At 66.5% G+C, this 14,594-nt stretch overlaps 3 protein-coding genes across 7 annotated transcripts; 1 reads left to right on the top strand and 2 right to left on the bottom strand.

Annotated features, from left to right (window-relative positions):
- Nucleotides 1–11: 11 nt before the first annotated feature.
- On the bottom strand, nucleotides 12–1,989 carry C27H19orf25 (chromosome 27 C19orf25 homolog). Of its 5 annotated transcripts, none has more exons than XM_064637321.1 (3): nucleotides 1,923–1,989; nucleotides 1,116–1,289; nucleotides 12–1,042 (listed from the first exon to the last, which is right to left on the bottom strand). In XM_064637321.1, the coding sequence occupies exons 2-3, from the start codon at nucleotides 1,261–1,263 to the stop codon at nucleotides 861–863; spliced, it is 330 nt and encodes a 109-aa protein (XP_064493391.1). In that variant the 5' UTR covers nucleotides 1,264–1,289; nucleotides 1,923–1,989; the 3' UTR covers nucleotides 12–860. The 5 variants fall into 5 exon arrangements, with proteins under 5 accessions (XP_064493391.1, XP_064493393.1, XP_064493392.1 ...); XM_064637323.1 differs by having other exon boundaries at nucleotides 1,935–1,988; XM_064637322.1 differs by having other exon boundaries at nucleotides 1,903–1,976.
- A 91-nt stretch (nucleotides 1,990–2,080) lies between these two features.
- REEP6 (receptor accessory protein 6) lies at nucleotides 2,081–6,393 on the bottom strand. The gene is made up of 5 exons (XM_064637602.1): nucleotides 6,169–6,393; nucleotides 3,920–4,013; nucleotides 3,546–3,684; nucleotides 3,146–3,314; nucleotides 2,081–2,446 (listed from the first exon to the last, which is right to left on the bottom strand). Exons 1-5 carry the CDS (start codon nucleotides 6,281–6,283, stop codon nucleotides 2,397–2,399), a joined length of 567 nt encoding a protein of 188 aa, XP_064493672.1. The 5' UTR covers nucleotides 6,284–6,393; the 3' UTR covers nucleotides 2,081–2,396.
- Nucleotides 6,394–6,524: 131 nt separating this feature from the next.
- PCSK4 (proprotein convertase subtilisin/kexin type 4) lies at nucleotides 6,525–13,158 on the top strand. Its single transcript, XM_064637601.1, has 15 exons — nucleotides 6,525–6,743; nucleotides 7,174–7,278; nucleotides 7,359–7,454; nucleotides 7,618–7,746; nucleotides 8,634–8,710; nucleotides 8,783–8,871; nucleotides 9,751–9,923; nucleotides 9,999–10,211; nucleotides 10,733–10,833; nucleotides 11,170–11,273; nucleotides 11,399–11,516; nucleotides 11,717–11,887; nucleotides 12,120–12,244; nucleotides 12,498–12,617; nucleotides 12,692–13,158. Exons 1-15 carry the CDS (start codon nucleotides 6,540–6,542, stop codon nucleotides 13,069–13,071), a joined length of 2,205 nt encoding a protein of 734 aa, XP_064493671.1. The 5' UTR covers nucleotides 6,525–6,539; the 3' UTR covers nucleotides 13,072–13,158.
- Nucleotides 13,159–14,594: the final 1,436 nt, after the last annotated feature.

The raw sequence follows: 14,594 nt of genomic DNA, 5'->3' as shown, positions 1-14,594 counted from the left end.
GTGCTGGGTGATCCGTTCCCACCACCTTTATTAGCAAACCCAGGACAGTTTTCCTGCCACCATCACCACGGGGCCACCAGTGCTGGCCCCCGGCCAACCCTCCCCGGTGGTCCCTCAGCGTGTCCCTTTGGGTGGGACCCGCCTGGCCCCTCTGCCCTGGGGGGCTCTCAGGCTGGCCAGGAGCCGCTCGAAGAAGAACTCGCTCTGGTAGTCCAGCGGGACGAGGTGCTGCAGGAACGGGGGCACCTGGGCCCTCGTCACCCCCACGCACACGGGGACCACCCTGGTCCCGCAGCGGTGGATGACGCGGAGCAGGTTCCACTGGGACACGCGCTGGCACCACGGGTCGCCCACGGAGCGGGCCGAGAGGAGCAGGATGGCCACCCGGCTGGCCTCGATGACCTCCAGGGCCGTCAGGATGACGGACGTCCCGGCCACTTGGTCCTGGTGCTCCGTGAAGCCCCGGAAACCCTCCTGCCTGAGGCGCTGGGCGATGCTGGAAGCGACGGGATCGTCCTCCGGGAAGTACCAGAGGGAGAAGTCGTAGTGGAAGTTGTGGTGTGAGGGCACGGAGGACGTGCCACCCACGGGGGACGTGGCAGCCAGTGCAGGGAGCAAGTGTGGGGTCCAAGCCTTTGTTCCTGCACTGGGACCCTTCCCGGCAGATCCCTCTGTTCCCTGGGGAAACGTCCCCGGGGTGGCAGAGCCAGGCCCTGGCACGGTGGGGACGTCCCACGGCAAAATCCCTTAAACACAACGCGGACGGTTCCGCCCCGATTTGGGAAGGCGACACCACAGCCTGGGGCGTCCCGAGGTGCCCCACCACAGTCCAGGAGGAGTCGGGGCTCCGACCCCGGCCCTCAGAGCGCCTTCTCCCTCATCTCCGCGATCCCACGCTCCAGCTCCGCTCCCGCCCGCTCCAGCTCCCGGCGCTGCTCCCGCAGCCGCTCCCGGGATTCCTGCAGCCGCTGGTTCATCCCCACGTAGGAGCGGCTCTGCCGGTACAGCCGCTCCCGCTCCTCGGCCGCGGGGTCGGGGGAGCCTGGCGGGGCACGGCGGGGGTCAGTGGGACACCGGGGGGGTTCCCCGCGCCCCCCTGCCCATCCCGGGCTCACCTGGAGCGGGGCCGTGGTCCAGGGGGGGCTCAGCGGGGAGGACGAAGACGGGGTCGGCCGGGTGGGTGCCCTGCACGTCCTCCAGGATCTGCTCCACGCTGGGGGGCTCAGGGCGGGTGGGCAGCACCCGCTTGGCCTTGGAGCTCATCACGGGCGAGGCTCATGGAGGGGGGGCTGTGGAGGGGGGGCGGCTGGGTGAGAGGCTGCGATGCCCCCACTGGACAGACAGACAGACAGACCGACCCTCCTCTTCCCTATCCCTCTAAGACAGACAGACTCCTCCGAGCTGTCCTTTGGACAGACAGACGGACCCCCCTTCTGGTCCCTCCCAGTCCAGCAGGCAGAGCCCCCTCATTGCCTCCCCAGGGACGGACAGACAGAACATTCCACCTTCTCCATCCCGGGACAAACAGACAGACAGATCCCTCCTTTCCTCCCTGTGCCCCCAAGACAGACAGACCCCCCTCACTGCCCCCCCCGGGGAGACACACAGACCCCTTCGCTGTCCCCGTGGACAGACTGAGTTCCCTCCCCACCAGACCGACAGACACCCCCTCTCCCGTCCCCCCCAGTACAGGCAGAACAGAACCCCCTCACTGCCCATTCCCGACAGACAGACAGACAGACCCCCACACGCTGTTCCCGGACACACTGACAGACCCCTCCTTGCCCCCCCTGCCCGTGTACGGACAGACAGACAGACAGACGCCCGGACACCCAGACCGGACGCTCCGCCCCCCAGGACACACAGAGCCCCCCCGATCTCGCCCCGGACGGACAGACAGACCCCCGGCACCGCGCACGGACCGACGGACCAACCCCCGCCACGTTCCGGCCGCGTCCCGCCGCACTTCCGCCACGCCCCCGGTGACGTTATCCAACCAGGCCCCGCCCTCTCCCTTACAGGCTCCGCCCCCACTCTTAAAGGCGCCGCGCGGTGTCACAGAACACGCGGGAGCGGCGGCTCGAGGGCACCGAGGCTTTATTGGGGATAGGGAGGACGGGACAGGCTTGGCTTGGACAGATCCCGGATCCCGGTTGAGGACGATCCAGGCTCGGGGTGCCAGTACCGGAGTCACTGGTGCCGGTACCGGGGCCGTAGTACCGGTACCGGGGTCTGTGGTGCCAGTACAGGGGATGACGGTGCCAGTACCAGGAGCGTGGTGATGGTACTGGGGCCGTGGTGCCGGTACTGGGGATGCCGGTGCCGGTACCGGGAGTGCCGGTGCCGGTCCCAGTACCGGGGCCGTAGTGCCGGTACCGGGGGTGCTGATGCCCCTCTCACTTCATCTTGTTCAGTTCCTCTGCCAGGCTCAGGGATGCTCTGGTTCCTGCAGACACACGGACAGCGTTAGTGCCCATCCCCGGGGCAGTGCCCGGTGTCCCTGGCCCAGCCCATCCCGGTCACCATCCCGCTCCATCCCCCTCCCGCTGAGCACAGGGGTGGCACCAGGGTCCTGCTCCCCGCCCCCGGGGGGCTCCGGATGGGAGCCACAGGTTGGCAGCGCTGTGAGGAGCACACTGACACAGGGACGGACACACGGATGGACACATGGAAGGGTCTGGCTATGGAGAAGCAGGAGGGAAGCGCCTGCTCTACCCACGCCCCGGGAGAAGGGGCCGGTTGTGCGGGAGCCACGCCTGCAGGGGCAGGGTGGTTTGGCCACTGCCACGGTGGCCACGAGCCCCAGGCCCGGCGGGCACCCGGTACAGCCCGGCCCCGTCTCCCCGCGGCGGCAGCGGGAGCCGTGGCTGTTACATACGGACAGGCTGAGCTGCGGGGCCGCCCCGGCCGCCAGCCGGGCTCTGCTGCTCGCCAGAGTCTGCAGGACTGGACCAGAGGTGTGGCGCAAAGAGAACACAGAGGTTAGAGAGGGGACAGTGGCACCCCTGTCACTGCTGGGGCAGCACGGAGCCTGGGCACGGAGAAACAGTGTCCTGGTGGTGGTTAAAGGGAGCTGCCCACACGGCCCTGCTCGGGGAAAAGCGCCCGGCCGGGACACGGAGCAGGACAGAGGGACCCGCGTTACCTTCCCGGGTGACGGTGGAAGCCGCGTCCAGGGCCTTGGTGCTGATGTCACTGATCACGTTGTCCACGGCCGCGTGGTGCTTGAGGAAGCAGGGCCGGATGATGCTGTGGTAGAGCACCTGTGAGCCGTTCCAGGGCACGGGGGCCATGCACCACACCAGGAACAGGCACTGCAGGGACAACAGGGGCTCAGCTGGAGGGTGGCAGGGCAGGGGCCGAGCTGCTCCAGTGCCCCCCCAGCCTGGTCCAGTGGCAGCTTCCGAGGCTGGAGCTCACTGGATGTACCAGGATCTGAGCTGACTGCAGCCCCACCACGGCCCCACGGGGCAGAGCCCACCACAGTCAGCCCCTCCACGTTCAGCCCTCGGGCAGGAGGACTCTCTCTCTGGCACAGGCATTACCTTCCCAGCGTAGTAGAAGGGGAACCAGTAGAGGAAGAGGTCGGAGAAGGACTCGGCGATGCAGAAGACGCCGTACACCACCCAGTACGTGAGCCACATGGTGTCATCCTCCTTGCTGCTGCTCTCGATGGCCTTGATGCTGTGACAGGAGAGGGGAAGGGCACGGCTGCTGCAGTCCTGGGGTGGGCTCCTCCTTCCCAAATCCTCCAAACCCTGGGGAAAACCCTCCCGCCCCAAGCTGGCACGGTCCCAGCCTTTCCAGGAAGGCCTCAAGAGCTTCCCAGCCATAACTGCCTCTTCACTGAGCAGGGAGACCCTCAGCCCAGGGCAGGGAACGCTCTCCAGGTGCTGCAGGGGGTGGGACAGGTACTCACGAGACGTAGGCGGGGTAGGCGAAGCCGATGAGGTTGCAGAGCAATGAGGCGCCGTAGCCGAACATGAGGTACAGCCCCAGGAAGGCCACGGAACCTGCCGGGGGACAGGGGACGGTCACGAACCCGCCACCAGCGGGGAGAGACCCCTCCCAGGCTGCTGAGCAGGACTCTCATCCCAGGGCGGGAAGAGGCGCATTCCCGGACCCCCTAGATGGGGTAACGACCACCCCCAATTAACTCCAGCATGACAGGGCGCTGGGTCACGTGGCAGGGGCTGCTCCTCCCTGAGTGCCCCACGACCTGCTCCTGTCACTGTTTGTCCCCTCCCTGGCCCTGGAAGGGACTTTACCACAGAGCTGTCAGCACTTTCACCCTGTCACCAGCCTAGAGCAAGGCCAGGGCCGCGGCACCGCCGGAACCGGGGACACCGGCACACACCGGCACACCCACGGTCCAAAGTCGGCTCCCCTGGAGCCACCTGGCATTCCGATAACGCCTGTCCAAGGGCCAGCCCTGCTCCCGGGGCCGGGATCCCGCGGCTCCCCCGGGAGCAGCAATCCAACCCCGCTTCCCAGCTGTTCAGTTAGAGCGGTAAATTAAGTGGAAGGCCAAGGTTTCGGTCGCCTGGAGCCTGCACAGCCCTCAAGACACCAGCAGGAGGCTGGATCGGTGGAACTGGTGGATGGGGAAGGTGGCACAGGGAGCTCTTGCTGCCGAAACCACGGGGCTCTGAGGGCAGGAAAACCTCAGGGACACCCGGAGCGCAGCCAAGGGCACTTTGTCCCAGCCCGGCAGCCTCTCCCCTGCCCTGGAAAAAGCTCCTCCATCAGCAGGAGGAAAGCTGGGAATTAACCTGTCTGTGCCAGTGAATTAGAGGAAAGTCCTTGCTGGGGCTTGGAGGGCGGATTATCCCGGCTCTGCTCACTGCAGCATTCCTGGGCTCAGCTCTGGCCCCGATCCGGGGCTGCCGCGGCTCCGGGTCTTTCCCAGGAGACGGGCAGGAGCAGCGTGGCTTTGGAGCAATCCCAAACCTCCCTTCAAGGAGAACAGGCAGGTCCAGGCAGTGCTGGGTTTCATTCCCCAAGAGCCTTAGAAGGGATTTCACGGGATTTTAACCCCCAGAGAAATTTATGTAACAGCAAAAACCAAGGGAAAGGCTTCGCTGAGGGGGCAGCCGCTGCCCAGAGGCCACGGAGATGGGCTCCAAACCCCAGCCCGTGGGTCACTGCGGGCTCCAGAGATGCAGAACTGACCTTGCTGGGTTCAAACACAAATTAGGGATTGCTCCAGAGCCAGAGGAGGGAGAAATCAGAAGTTTTTAGTTTAGCAGCAGCTTCTCCTTCCCAGAACAGCGATCCAGAGCACAGAACCATCACTTTTTGGTGCTTCCACTCTTGTCCTGCCCCAAAAGTCCCTCATATCTGAGCCTGACCAAATCCCCGGGATTGTTTTGCTTGGAAGACACCTGACTGGCACCGCATCCAAACACAACCTGCTCCGGGCAGCACGTGCCTGTTCATGGACAGTTTTCCCCCTCGGAGCGGAAAAACCAGCCCTGCAGCAGGTGAAGGGCCAGGGAATCACACCTGGAGGCCAAAGGCAGAGGGAGCGCCAGGAGGGACATGGGAAATCGGGAAACCCCGAGTCCCTCCTGGGAGGTTTGATACGAAACCCCACCTCAGAGCACGTGGACGGGCCAGTTGTACGTTGGCAGACAGGGCACAGGGCCGAGGGTCAGAGCAGAGGGGGCACTTTGTGCCAGGGGACGCTCCCCGGGGAGAATCCGGCTGGTTCCTCATTAATGAGCAACAGGATCCGGTTAACGGCCGGATCCCCACGCTCCCGGTGGGACACAGGGACGAGCTCCTGCCCCCAGTGCCTGGGCTGACCCACCAGGATTTGGGGGCTCACCCAGAACGGGGACCCCCCTCTGCCAGGGGGCCTCGAGGGTCCGTCTGACGCCTCTGACATCCGGACCCCGCGGGTTTCAGGGTGCGGGATTTCGGGATTCCACGTCCGCAGAAGGTGAGGACGGAGCGGTGACAGCGGTGTCACCCCCCGGGACCCCCCGGCCCCCTCTCGGCACGGCCCCGCTCCGCACCCCTCAACCGAGGGGGACCCTGCCCGCCCTCCCCGTGTCCCCGCCGAGCCCAGAGCCACGGCGAGGGGCTGCCAGGGTGCCCCAGGAAAGAGGAGGGGTGGGGGGGCAGGACAGGAGAACCGGGGGGGCGGCGGGGTACCGGTCGCACCTGAGGCCAGGTAGAGCCGTTGGACGCCGGTACGGGCTTCCAGCTGGCCCAGCAGGTCGCCGAGCGGCCCGGGGCGGTCGAGGAAGCGCTGCAGGCGCTGCTGCACCGAGCCCATGGCGGCGGCGAGGCGGAGGAGGAGGAAGGGGACGAAGCGGCGGCCCCGGAGCGGCCCCGCACCGACCCCGCGCCCCGGGCAGTGCGGCCGCGGGGGGGCGTGGCCAGCCGGGGGCGCGGCCAACGGGGAGGCAGGGCGGGGCGGGGCCAATGAGAAGGCGGGGCCGGCCCAAAGCGGCCAATGAGGCGAGGCCGGGCGGGCGGGGGCGGGGCCGACGCCGTTGGCATGGCAACTGGCGCTCGGCCGCCGCGGCCTCATGGCGGCGAGGCCCAGGCCCGTCCCGGCGCCCTCGGCGCTCCCGGGGCTGCTCGCGGTGCTGTTCGCGGTGCCGGTGGTCGCCGCCGCCGCCGCCCCCGCCAAGCCCCGCGTCTACCTGAGCAGCTGGGCCGTGCGGGTGGCGGCGGGGCCGCGGGACGCCCAGGCCCTGGCCCGCCGTCATGGGCTGCTCTACCTGGGCCAGGTGCGGCCTGGACGGGCGGCGGGCACAGCCCACCCCATGTCCCACTGTCCCGACTGCCCGTGCTCATCCCCACCCTGTGTCCCCACTGTTTGTCCCCTTCACTTGTCCCCTCTGCTCGTCCCGTGGGCAGGGACACCTTCCACCAGGTTGTGCCAGTCCCCGTCCAACCTGGCCTTGGACACTTTCTGGGATGGGGCAGCCTGGGAATCTGTCCCAGTGTCCCCTCTGAGCATGCAGGGGGTGAGCAAGGGACGCCCAGGGTACACCCTCCCCCCAGACCCCTGCTCTGTCTCCCGGTGACACTTTCTGCTGGTCCTGCCGTGCTCAGCTCACACTAAATTCACCTTCCTGACCTCCCCACCCGTGTGGAGCCGGTGTGGGTGTCCCCAGCCGGGCTGGAAACGCTGACAGCAGCTCCCTGTGCCCGCAGGTGATGGAGGGAGAGCCCTACTACCACCTGGGACACCGTGGCACCCAGCAGAGAGCCCTGAGCAGGCACTGGGGGTGGCACGTGCGGCTGATGAGGGACCCCGAGGTAGGGAGGGGGGCACGGGGAGCCCGGGCACGGCCCTGGGCAGGCTCTGCCCGGCACCCACAGCGCTGCCCCCCGCCCAGGTGCTGTGGTTTGAGCAGCAGACGCTGAAGAGGCGCACAAAGAGAGGTGCCAGCGTGGTGCCCACGGACCCCTGGTTCCCCAAGCAGTGGTACATGGTGAGATGGTGCTGCTTCCCCTTCTAATCCTCACCCAGAGCACAGAATGCCCTTCCCACTGCCCGCCCCAGCACACAAACAGGGCTAATGCTGGCAGTGGTGAGGCAGCACAAGCCCCTGGAGGTCACCACAGGCTGCTGAGCAAATTTAATCTGTTTTCCAGAACAACGACATCAGTCCCGACCTGAACATCCTCACGGCTTGGAGCAGGGGCTACACGGGGCGGGGGGTCGTGCTGACCATCCTGGATGATGGGCTGGAGAAGGATCACCCCGACCTGGCAGCCAACTATGTAACTACGAGGGGGTGCAGGAACAGACTCCTCCGGGGTGGGGGCTCCCCAGGGAGGGGGGGAGCCGGTGTCTTCATCCCACCCCTGGGACTGTGCAGTGGGAACTCGGCCTCTCCAGGGCCAGATCACAGGTTTGGAGTCTCCCACAGTGAATTCTCACGTCGAGGAAACGTTAGAACTTGTACACACACTGGAGCCCCCAAAATTGGTGTAATTACAGCAAGCTGCAAAGCCAGTAAAGCTGGTAAACCCTCACGTGCTCAGCAAGGAAGGAGAGATAAATCCTGGGTGTTTGCAACAACACAATTCCTGTGGGTTGTAGTTCCTCTCTCCTGTGAGGGTCACCCTCGACACTGGGCTCTGTCACTGAACCAGCCAAGCTGTGCTGCTTTCACCCCGCTCCACAGGATCATGGCAGTTGGCAAACACCTCCAGGATCACAGAGCCCCCCCTGTGCCCAATGCCCACCTTGTCCCCCAGCCCAGAGCACTGAGTGCCACCTCCAGTCCTTCCTTGGGCACCTCCAGGGTTCCCTCTCGTCCTGTCCCTTGTTCCCTGGGAGCAGAGCCCGACTCCCCCCTCCTGTCAGGGAGTTGCAGAGCCAAAAGGTCCCCCCTGAGCCTCCTTTTCTCCAGGCTGAGCCCCCCCAGCTCCCTCAGCTGGTCCTGCTGCTCCAGCCCCTTCCCCAGCTCCATTCCCTTCTCTGAACTCAGTTTAGCTCAGACTGACCCAGCACAGTTGGGCCCGAAGGGGCCCCCCCGCCCCCCCGGGCTGGCAGTGAGGGCCCCCGGCGGTGCCAGCCCTGGGCTGGGTGCCAGGCGCCTGTGCTGGGCTGTCACAGCCCTGCCAGGGCCCTTCACTCACGCTGGTGCCTCGTTCTGTAACAGGACCCGCAGGCGAGTTACGACTTCAACAGCAACGACCCCGATCCCCAGCCCAGATACGGTGATGGGGACAATAACTGGTGGGTTCTGCTCCATCCCTTGGGGGGCCGAGGCTGCCCCAGGCCCCTCACCCATCTCACTCTGCCCCCCAGGCACGGGACACGCTGTGCAGGAGAAGTGGCAGCTGTGGCCAACAACGGGATCTGCGGGGCAGGCGTCGCCTACAACGCCAAAATCGGAGGTGAGACACCTCTCCGGTGGGATGGAGGTTGGAAAGCAGCTCCAGCACCCTGGGAGGATGTGTGACCCCAGGTGGGGCCACAATGGGGGCTTGCAGGGGGGTAGAGGGTGCTGCAGTGTTACCACACCTCAGTCTCTGAGCTCCCCGGGGGTTTAATGCCCACCCCAACCCAGCAGCACCATCCCTGGGCAGGCTCAGGCGCCCCTGCAGGAGCGAGGGTGGCAAAGGGGGTTAAAAGCCGGGATAACTCCCCGGGCTTAATTACAAAAGGCTTAACAAGGAGCTTTGGGAACTGGCTCGTGGCAGCGGCACAGCCCCGCAGGAGCCTGATCTGCTTAGGGCAGGGTCATGTGGACGGTGCTCGAGGCAGTGGGGGCGAAGGGGGGGCTGTCGAGGTGCCCCTCGTCCCTCCCCTTGGCGTGGCACTCGCGTGGCTCCCATTTCCCCCCTGGAGCCCTCCCAGCCTCCCCCGGTGCTGCCGCCTCTCGGCCACGGCCATTCCCGGTGCCCACGGCTGCTCCCGGTGCCCACGGCCATTCCCAGTGCCCACGGCCATTCCCAGTGCCCACGGCCATTCCCGGTGCCCATGGCTGCTCCCAGTGCCCACGGCCATTCCCGGTGCCCATGGCCACTCCCGGTGCCCACGGCCATTCCCGGTGCCCATGGCTGCTCCCGGTGCCCACGGCCATTCCCAGTGCCCACGGTCATTCCCGGTGCCCACAACCATTCCCGGTGCCCACAACCATTCCCGGTGCCCACGACCGCTCCCGGTGCCCACGACCGCTCCCGGTGCCCACGACCGCTCCCGGTGCCCACGGTCATTCCCGGTGCCCACGGTCATTCCCGGTGCCCACGGCCATTCCCCGTGCTGTCCCCCAGGTGTGCGGATGCTGGACGGTCCCATCATCGACGTGGTGGAGGCCCAGGCCCTCAGTCTGCACTCGCAGCACATCCACATCTACAGTGCCAGCTGGGGCCCCGAGGATGACGGCAGGACGGTGGACGGGCCGGGCGAGCTGGCGGCGGCCGCTTTCCACAGGGGGGTCAGCCAGGTGAGCCCAACCCCGGCCTCGGGGGCCTCGGGGGCACCGGGACCCCCTGCCCACCCCCCTCTGCCTCCCCAACAGGGCCGGGGGGGGCTCGGCTCCATCTTCATCTGGGCCTCGGGCAACGGGGGGATCCACTACGACGACTGCAACTGCGACGGGTACGGCAACAGCATCTACACGGTGTCGGTGGGCAGCGTCCTGGGCGACGGGCAGCGGCCCCGCTACAGCGAGGGCTGTGCTGCCATCCTCACCACCACCTACAGCAGCAGGGCCAGCAGCGACGTGCAGATCGTGAGTGTGGTGACAGCCCCTCCAGAGCAACGACCCCGAGGCACATGGGGCATCCCAGCACATCCCACGGGGCACACGGGGCATCCCAGCACATCCCACCGGGCACATGGCACATCCCAGCACATCCCACGGGGCATCCCAGCACATCCCACAGGACACATAGTGCATCCCAGCACATCCCACAGGGCACATGGGGCATCCCAGCACATCCCACAGGACACATAGTGCATCCCAGCACATCCCACGGGGCACACAGCACATCTCAGCACATCCCACAGGGTGGGCTCATCCCAGCACATCCCACAGGGCACATGGGGCATCCCAGCACATCCCAGCACATCCCACAGGGCGGGCTCGTCCCAGCCCCCCTCACCCAGGGAGGGACAGGGCAGCTTTAGTAAAGAGTCTGTGTGGACCTCCCACCAAAAGCCCAAAGGGTCACAAAAGGAGCGTTTGCTGGAGGTGCCCAGCTCTGGGAAGCCCTCCCTGGCAGTGGTGCTGAGCCCCCCCCTCTCCCCCAGGTGACCACCGACCTGCACCACCGCTGCACCGACAAGCACACGGGCACCTCGGCCTCGGCCCCGCTGGCCGCAGGGATGGTCGCCCTGGCGCTGGAGGCCAAGTAGGTGACACTGAGAGAGCAGGACAGCCCCCAGGGAGAGGGGAAGCCCTGAGGAAGGGGGGAGGCTGCTGGCAGGGAGGTTGGGAGTGCAGAGTTGAGGTGTCCCCGGGTTCTGGTGGGACAGCATCTTCTTCCAAAACCATGGGAGGGCAGGGGACAGGAGGAGAATTTTGCTCTGGAGGTCTTTTTGCTCCCACTTGGGCACTGAAGGAGGTTGTGGGGGGACCTGGTTGGACCCAGACAGCTGACTTACCCACCTCATGATTTAGAAGGGCTGAATCCCACCCTTAAAAGCCAACCCAGACACCTCTATCCCCACATCCTCCTTGCTTCCAGCCCAGCCCTGAGCTGGCGTGACCTGCAGCACCTCATCATCAGGGCCTCCAGACCCGCTCACCTCAAGGCCGAGGACTGGGCCAAGAACGGGGTGGGACGCAGGGGTGAGTGCAGGGCTGAGCCCTTCCTGCTCCCCTCACCCGGCCCTGGGACACCTTCCAGCAGCTCCCGGTGCTCTCCCAGCGCTGAGGGGCTCACGGGTCCTCTCCTGGTGGCACCTGCTTTCCAGTGAGCCACTACTATGGCTACGGGCTGCTGGACGCGGGGCTGCTGGTGCAGGAGGCCATGGCCTGGGCGGGGACTCGGCCTCAGGAGAAGTGTTCAGTCAAGGTCCTTCAGGCCCCCAGGTAAGGGGCAGCACCCCCGGGCCCAGCCTCACACTGGGACTTGCTGTGCCTGCTCCAGGAACAGGGATTGCCTCCCAAAAAGCGGCCTGTGCTGCACAGTGCCTGCTGCGGGCACAGGGCTGTGCCTGGAGGCCGTGGAGGAGGGCAGGATGCCCGTGGAAGGGGAAGGCGTGCCCTCACCTCCAGCTTGCCCTCGACAGGGACATCGGCTCCAAGCTCACCATCTCCACAGATGTCTTCTCCTGCTCCCAGAGCATCCGCTCGCTGGAGCACGTCCAGGTCCAGCTGTCCCTGAGCTACAGCCGCAGGGGGGACCTGGTGGTGGCCCTGAGCAGCCCCACGGGCACCACGTCCATGCTGGTGACCATGCGGTAAGGACACAGAGCACCGGGACCCACCAGGGGCGGGGGGGCCCCTCCACAGCCCTCCCGGGGCCAGGAGACCCCCAGCAAGGGGTTCACCGGGCCCAAAACTCCTCTGGGCCTCTGCCACGTGGCAGTGCCCCCTTAGGGCAAGAACAGGGTGACTCCAGGCTGTCCTTGGCCACATCCTGCTCCTCCAGCCCCCCCAGCTGGCACTCCCAGCTCTCCTCTCCTCCTCCAGCCCCTACGACACCAGCCAGGAGGGCTACAAGGACTGGACCTTCATGTCCACACACTTCTGGGACGAGAACCCCAAGGGGACCTGGACACTCCACCTGGAGAACAAGGGCGATGCCCATAACACAGGTGGGTGCCCTCAGGGGGACACCCATTTACTGGGGTCACCCAGTGCCTGATCATTCTTCTTCCTTCCCCCCCTTGGATGAGCAACTTGTTGGCTTCTCCTCCCAGCCACGAGCCCTCCTTATCTACAGGGCCCCTTGTTTGCTCTGAGGGCCTCCCTGGCCAGCACAGGGCCAGGAAGGGGGCACAACCCCAAAGCTTCCAGCCCCATATCCATCACCTGGCAGGTCCTGAGCCCTGTCCCTCCTGTCCCCAGGCCAGCTGACCAGCTTCATCCTGCACCTGCATGGCACGGACGAGGACATGAGCTCCCGGCGCTCCGCAGCCTCCGCCACGGACGGCTGTGTCCGGTGGGACAAGGAGGGAGCCTGTGAGGGTGAGTGAGGCTTTGGGGGGGCACAGTGACAGTGCTCTGGGCCCCGGGGGGCTCATCCCACCCTCTCTCCTCAGAGTGTGGCAGCTCCCTGTACGCCCACCAGCGCTCCTGCCTGCCCTACTGCCCCCCGCGCTACTACGGCCGGGCCCGCGGTGCCACCGCCCCGGCCCGCGTGTGTGCCCACTGCCACCCCTCCTGCTACACCTGCCAGGGCGCCTCGGCCACCAACTGCACGTCCTGCCCCTCCACCCGCACCTTCCAGCAGCTCACCCACACCTGCTCCCCCTCCCAGGGCCCCCTCAGCCCGGGGGGGCTGCGCAGGGAGCTCCTGGTTGTCACCGTGCTGGCCTGCAGCAGCCTGGTCCTGGCGGGCATCCTCTACCCCACGTGCCGGGTGGCCCTCCGTGCAGGGAAAGGCGCCTTCTGCTGTCCCCAGGCGGGAAGGACAGAGTGACAGCAGCCTGGGCCGCAGGGACACAGCCTGGGACACGGCTGGCATCTCGCCCGGCTTCCAAAATAAACTGGTTGTTGCCTTCCTGGACCACCCTCTGTGCAGGGGGATTTCCCTTCCCAGCAGCTGCTCCCACCCCGTGTCCGGCTCTGCACGGGGACAGGGGTGGTGGCCCCCCCTCCCCACCTCGTCCCCCCCCTCCCCACCAGGGACCTGAGCATTTCCAGAAGGCCAGGAGCCCCGTGCCCTTTCCCAGGAGCAGAGGGATGGGATGTGACGTGTGTCCAAGCAGCTGCACCCGCGTGGTGCCACAGCAGGAGCTTAGCCACGAGCCCACCACGGAGCAGAGGCAGCAGAAGACAGCCCAGATCCACTCCACGGGCCCCAGTTCCTGTTCACCAGCAACTTTTAGGCCTCAAAAAAGGGATCCCAGGGTGGCTGCACCCCCCAGACACCCTGTTCCCCCCCCAGGGCACTGAGAGGAGGCAAAGCCCCCCTGCCCTCTCTGTCCCACGGGGACTGGCAGCAGCAGGGTGGCAGCTGTGCCCCGGCACGTGGCACCGGGCAGGGATGGACAGGGAGAGCTGCCAGCTGGGGCCCTCCCGGGGGCACCGGCCCCACGCCAGGCCCCTGGGCTGCCCCAGGACATAGGGGAGGGGGTTTGTGTCCCCCCCTCCCCGGCTGTGCTGGCCAGAGCACAGAGTGTTTGCTCAGCTGAAGAGTTTTGGGAATTAAGGGAGAGAGCCAGACCTTTCTCCAAGCGTATAATGACCCGTGAAAACCCTTGGCTGGACCTTGCAGAGCACGGAGAGGAGGGAGCCGGGATGGAGCTTTGTCTCCAAAGGCAGCTGAGACAGAGGGGCTCTCCTCAGGGGGACCCCGAGCCCCGGGCTGAGCTGGGGTCTGTGCACACACCAAGGGACAGTCCTGGGGACACTGCCCAGCCCAGCAGGTCGAGCTGGAGCTGGAGGCACCAGGGCACAGCTTCCCCACGGCCTCTCCGAGGGGTTTTCCCCATCCTGCTCCCCCAGCCCGGCCTAGTCCTCAGTGGGCAGCTGGAACTGAACACCCTCCCTGCCCAGGGACAAACCCACCCTGGCAGCCCCAAATGGACAGAGCAGGGATGAGAGGGGCCACTCTTACAGGGTGGAGGCACCTTTACTGCCCCAATCACCCCAGAGCACCTGGAATCACTCAGGGTTTACTGGCACCAGCTGGGGAGCCCAGTACCGAGCCCCAGCTGGTCCCAGGGCTCATCTCTGCCCCCGGGGTGACCAGGACCCTCCTGGCCTGGCAGCTGCCACTTGGGGCACTCCAGGGCACCCACCCCCGTACCCCTCCCAAGTACCCCAGTTTGGGAACAGCCACCAAGGACACGAGCTGGGAGGTCTCAGCCCTTCCCTGGCACCAGCTCCAAACCCACCCCCCAACGGGCACAAGACCCCCAAGGGAGCCCCAAGCTGGTGATGCCCCTCAGGGTGCCCCAGTGCCCCCCTGTCACATCCCGTCCCCGTGTGGGCCCCGTG

This window comes from Pseudopipra pipra, chromosome 27 (assembly GCF_036250125.1).
Source record: "Pseudopipra pipra isolate bDixPip1 chromosome 27, bDixPip1.hap1, whole genome shotgun sequence".
Lineage (NCBI taxonomy): Eukaryota > Metazoa > Chordata > Aves > Passeriformes > Pipridae > Pseudopipra > Pseudopipra pipra.
This window is presented reverse-complemented; position numbering and strand designations above follow the sequence as displayed.

Bases quoted from the DNA above. Each gene is read 5' to 3' on its own strand.
- C27H19orf25 (XM_064637321.1), bottom strand. From the start codon at position 1,263: ATGAGCTCCAAGGCCAAGCGGGTGCTGCCCACCCGCCCTGAGCCCCCC. The intron at 1,043-1,115 runs GTGAGCCCGGGA...GTGCCCCGCCAG, and splicing joins GGACCACGGCCCCGCTCCAG to GCTCCCCCGACCCCGCGGCC.
- PCSK4 (XM_064637601.1), top strand. From the start codon at position 6,540: ATGGCGGCGAGGCCCAGGCCCGTCCCGGCGCCCTCGGCGCTCCCGGGG. The intron at 9,924-9,998 runs GTGAGCCCAACC...CCTCCCCAACAG, and splicing joins TCCACAGGGGGGTCAGCCAG to GGCCGGGGGGGGCTCGGCTC. The intron at 12,245-12,497 runs GTGGGTGCCCTC...TCCTGTCCCCAG, and splicing joins GGGCGATGCCCATAACACAG to GCCAGCTGACCAGCTTCATC.
- REEP6 (XM_064637602.1), bottom strand. From the start codon at position 6,283: ATGGGCTCGGTGCAGCAGCGCCTGCAGCGCTTCCTCGACCGCCCCGGG. The intron at 3,685-3,919 runs GTGAGTACCTGT...CTCCTGTCACAG, and splicing joins GCCTACCCCGCCTACGTCTC to CATCAAGGCCATCGAGAGCA. The intron at 2,447-3,145 runs GTAACGCGGGTC...GTGTGTCTGCAG, and splicing joins TTCCACCGTCACCCGGGAAG to GAACCAGAGCATCCCTGAGC.